Here is a 3,840-nt window from a genome sequence, read left to right on the forward strand (position 1 = left end):
CTGCCGTGAATGCCAAAGATGGCATTTATGTTCGTTCAAAAGGGTGCAACACATACACCTGTCCCCCCCCCCCCAAAAAAAAAAAAAAAACAAACAAGAAAAACACGAGCAGAAACCTATATTGTTTTGAGGATACCTTCAGCTCAGCGTGTATCTGAGCACAGAATCTGAGCAGATTTAATTATTCTTTTAAAAGGGCTTTTCTGTTGGCTTTGAGGCTTTTTAAAGCTGCTTTACATCACAAACTGAATAATGGAGGCTGTTTAAGAAAAGGTGGAAAAGATAGGTTACGTTTAACTTCATGATCAGAAGACATTTGGAACGGTTTATACAGCATTCCTGCAGGATTTCTGTGGGATTTCAATGTCTTCTTCGCATCGATACTGCACATTCATCTCAAAATGAAAACTTCTAATTGAATTTCTTTGAAGAATACAGCAATAGTCAAGTTTGGAAGACATGAGTGGCTCCATCTGTCAGACCCTTCACAAGGCTTTGCGGAAGCATTAGTTTACAATACTCATTTATAAATTAATGCATACGTCTATTTCCCCCCCTGCTTATATGAATTCAAATTGGTCTTCAGGTTGTCTGATTCCTCTGATTCTACATCAGCCCACTGTACATTTTTCACTCCTGAGTTACGCAGAAGTTGTGTTGGGCATTACTGGAGTTTTTTCTCCCTGGCTTGAGGAAGGCCTGGTCAATCTGTCACTCCTAACTCCTCTGTAAGCATCACCCTGGTGCTTTTTCAGAACCTCTTCCACAGTTGTGGCTGCAGCAGGATTTCCTGCATGAGGAAGTTCTGCCCACATGGCTCTGGGGCTCCAGGGGCCCTTGGTCGGCAGTGGGGCATGGGGAGCATGGAAAGGCAGCAGGAGAAGGGAGAGAAAGCAGCACCAGGAGACTGTGTCAGGGAAATCAGAATTTATTTCTTTTTTTTCAATTAATCGAAGTTGGAGGCCTGCTAGTGGTGCTGGCGGGGCGGCCTCTTGCAGGGCGGGGGAGAGTCCCGGGGGCCGGGGTCCCTCCGCTTTCGGGGGCACTGGTGCCTTCTGCATGAGCAGTCCCCATCCTGGCTGGGAGCGGAGGGTCTGCGGCTGCAGCCCTGGGCAGAGGGTCCTGCCGCTGCCTCCCCCGGCTCCTCCTGGAGCTGCTCCTGCTCTGCAGGGACGGGCACAGATGGGAGGTGTCTGGGACCCCCACAGAGGGCAGCCTCGGACATGCCAACGTCCTCCTCAATGTCAGCACTTGAAGGGCTTCTGGTGGAGGCCAAGTTGGGGGTGGGAGTCCCCACCCGGGAGCTGCCGCAGCTGGAGCTGCTGGAGCTGGAGCTGGCCGCACGGCTCTCATCCTCCTCCCGATCAGCGTGGGAGCGCAGCAGCCTCTGGGCCTCCTCGCCGCACCGGCGCGCAATGAAGTCGATGACACCATGCACCAGTGATGCTGCGTGTTCCTCGAGGTAGGCCTGCAGCCTCTGGACCATGAGTTCCTCATTGGGACCATAGAGGCACAGGCAGTGCAGGATGATGCTCTCTACACTCTTCGCCACCCACCACCGTGCCCCATATATTGCCTCCAGCACTCGGTGCAGCCAAGGCAGCACGGGATTGAGGAGACGCTGTTCATTTTGGAAAAGTTCTGCCCAGACCTCGGACAGGAGGCCACCCACAGTAGCCCTGGCATTTGTCCCTGCAGCCGTCCGCTCAGCTGGGGACGGCATCCCATGTGGAGAGGATGGAGGGGACGCCACTGGGGGGCGGGGGCTGTTTTCGGCGGGGCGGTTGGGAGCTCTGCCTTCCTGGCTTCTGTCATGTCGCAACTCCTTGTGGACTCTGATGATGACATAGTCTCTGCAGTCATCGTCTCCCGACATAGGAAACCTGACAGTCTCCATCTGTCTTCTGCACAGAGGGCACTCTGGTTTCATCTTTGCCCAACGGAGGATGCAGCCCAGGCAGAACTGGTGGCCACAGGGCATCGCATAAGCAACATGATCTCGAGCGTCATGGCAAATGGGGCAGGTCCACTCTGTCTCGGTCGCCATGTTTGTGCTCCACAGAGGACTGGGAAGAGCTGAGGATGAGGAGCCGCTCTCCCTCACTGGCACTGGCACTGGCACTGCCAAAGGGTGTGATGCACTGCAAAATGGAGAGAGGCCATGGTCACTCACTGTCCCAGGGAAAGTAAGAGAGTAGGAAGGGAAGGGAAGGGAGGAGAGGGGAAGGGAGGGAAGGAGAGGGGACGGGAGGGGAGAAGAGGAAGAAACGCCAAGGTCCCTTGAAAATGACACCCTCCCATCTCCCTGAGCCCCACCGCCTGCCCCATGGCCACCCCGGGGGGACGTTTTCCCGCACAGCTCACCTGTACTGCTGCCAGCACACCCTGCGGTGCCCGGCTGCGTGAACCAGGCAGGGTTGGGGAAACACAGGGGATGGCGCTGGGACGGGCACCGAGAGCTGCAGACAGCAGCCCCCAGACCACCACCCAGCACCAGGAGAAGCCTCGCTCCACCCTCCAGACCTCGCAGGCACGCTCAGCTGGAGTGCAGGCACGAGCCAGACTGGGCTACGCTCTGCCGGTACCCCAGGGTGAGCAGCGAGGAACGCCAGGTGACAGTCTGTTGCTGGGTGACATCACCCTCCACCTCATGGTGACATCACATATGTCAGAAGTCGTGGCAATCTGGTGAAGTTCCCACTGACTGGAAAAGGGGAAACATAGCCCCCATTTTTAAAAAGGGAAAAAAAGAAGACCCAGGGAACTACAGGCCAGTCAGTCTCACCTCTGTGCCCGGCAAGATCATGGAGCAGATCCTCCTGGCAACTATGCTAAGGCACATAGAAAATAAGGAGGTGACTGGTGACAGCCAACATGGCTTCACTAAGGGCAAATCCTGCCTGACTAACTTGGTGGCCTTCTATGATGAGGTTACAGCATTGGTGGATAGGGGAAGAGCAACTGACATCATCTACCTGGACTTATCCAAAGCATTTGATACTGTCCCACACGACATCCTTATCTCTAACCTGGAAAGACATGGTTTTGATGGAGGGACCACTCGATGGATAAGGAATTGGCTGGATGGTCGCACTCAAAGAGTTGTGGTCAACGGCCCAATGTCCAAGTGGAGGCCAGTGACGAGTGGTGTTCCTCAGTACTGGAGCCAGTGCTGCTTAACATCTTTGTTGGTGACATGGACAGTGGGATTGAGTGCACCCTCAGCAAGTTTGCAGATGACACCAAGTTGTGTGGTGTTGTGGACATGCTGGAGGGAAGGGATGCCATCCAGAGGGACCTCAACAGGCTTGAGAGGTGGGCCTGTGAGAACCTCATGAAGATCAACAAGGCCAGGTGCAAGGTCCTGCATGTGGGTTGGGGCAATCCCAAGCATAAGTACAGGCTGGGTGGAGAATGGATTGAGAGCAGCCCTGAGGAAAAGGGCTTGGGAATGCTGGTGGATGAGAAGCTCAACATAAGCTGGCAACGTGCACTGGCAGCCCAGAAAGCCAACTGTATCGGGCTGCATCCAAAGAAGCGTGGCCAGCAGGTCGAGGGAGGTGATTCTGCCCCTCTACTCTGCTCTCATGAGACCCCACCTGGAATACCGCATTCAGCTCTGGAGTCCCCAGCACAAGAAGGGCATGGAGCTGCAGGAGCGGGTCCAGAGGAGGGCCATGAAGATGATCCGAGGGCTGGAGCACCTCTGCTATGAAGACAGGCTGAGAGAGTTGAGGCTGTTCAGCCTGGAGAAGAGAAGGCTCCGGGGTGATCTTATTGCAGCCTTCCAGTACTTAAGGAGGGCCCACAGGAAGGCTGGGGAGGGACTTTTTACAAGGG

At 54.9% G+C, this 3,840-nt stretch overlaps 1 protein-coding gene across 1 annotated transcript; it reads right to left on the reverse strand.

Moving 5' to 3' along the window:
- Positions 1 to 967: 967 nt before the first annotated feature.
- On the reverse strand, positions 968 to 2,047 carry LOC147529365 (E3 ubiquitin-protein ligase Topors-like). Its single transcript, XM_086622862.1, has one exon. It carries the CDS (start codon positions 2,045 to 2,047, stop codon positions 968 to 970), a length of 1,080 nt encoding a protein of 359 aa, XP_086478988.1.
- Positions 2,048 to 3,840: the final 1,793 nt, after the last annotated feature.

Source organism: Tauraco erythrolophus, chromosome 1, assembly GCF_009769465.1.
Source record: "Tauraco erythrolophus isolate bTauEry1 chromosome 1, bTauEry1.pri, whole genome shotgun sequence".
Lineage (NCBI taxonomy): Eukaryota > Metazoa > Chordata > Aves > Musophagiformes > Musophagidae > Tauraco > Tauraco erythrolophus.

Excerpts from the sequence above, each read along its gene's own strand:
- LOC147529365 (XM_086622862.1), bottom strand. The coding sequence starts at position 2,047 with ATGGCGACCGAGACAGAGTGGACCTGCCCCATTTGCCATGACGCTCGA.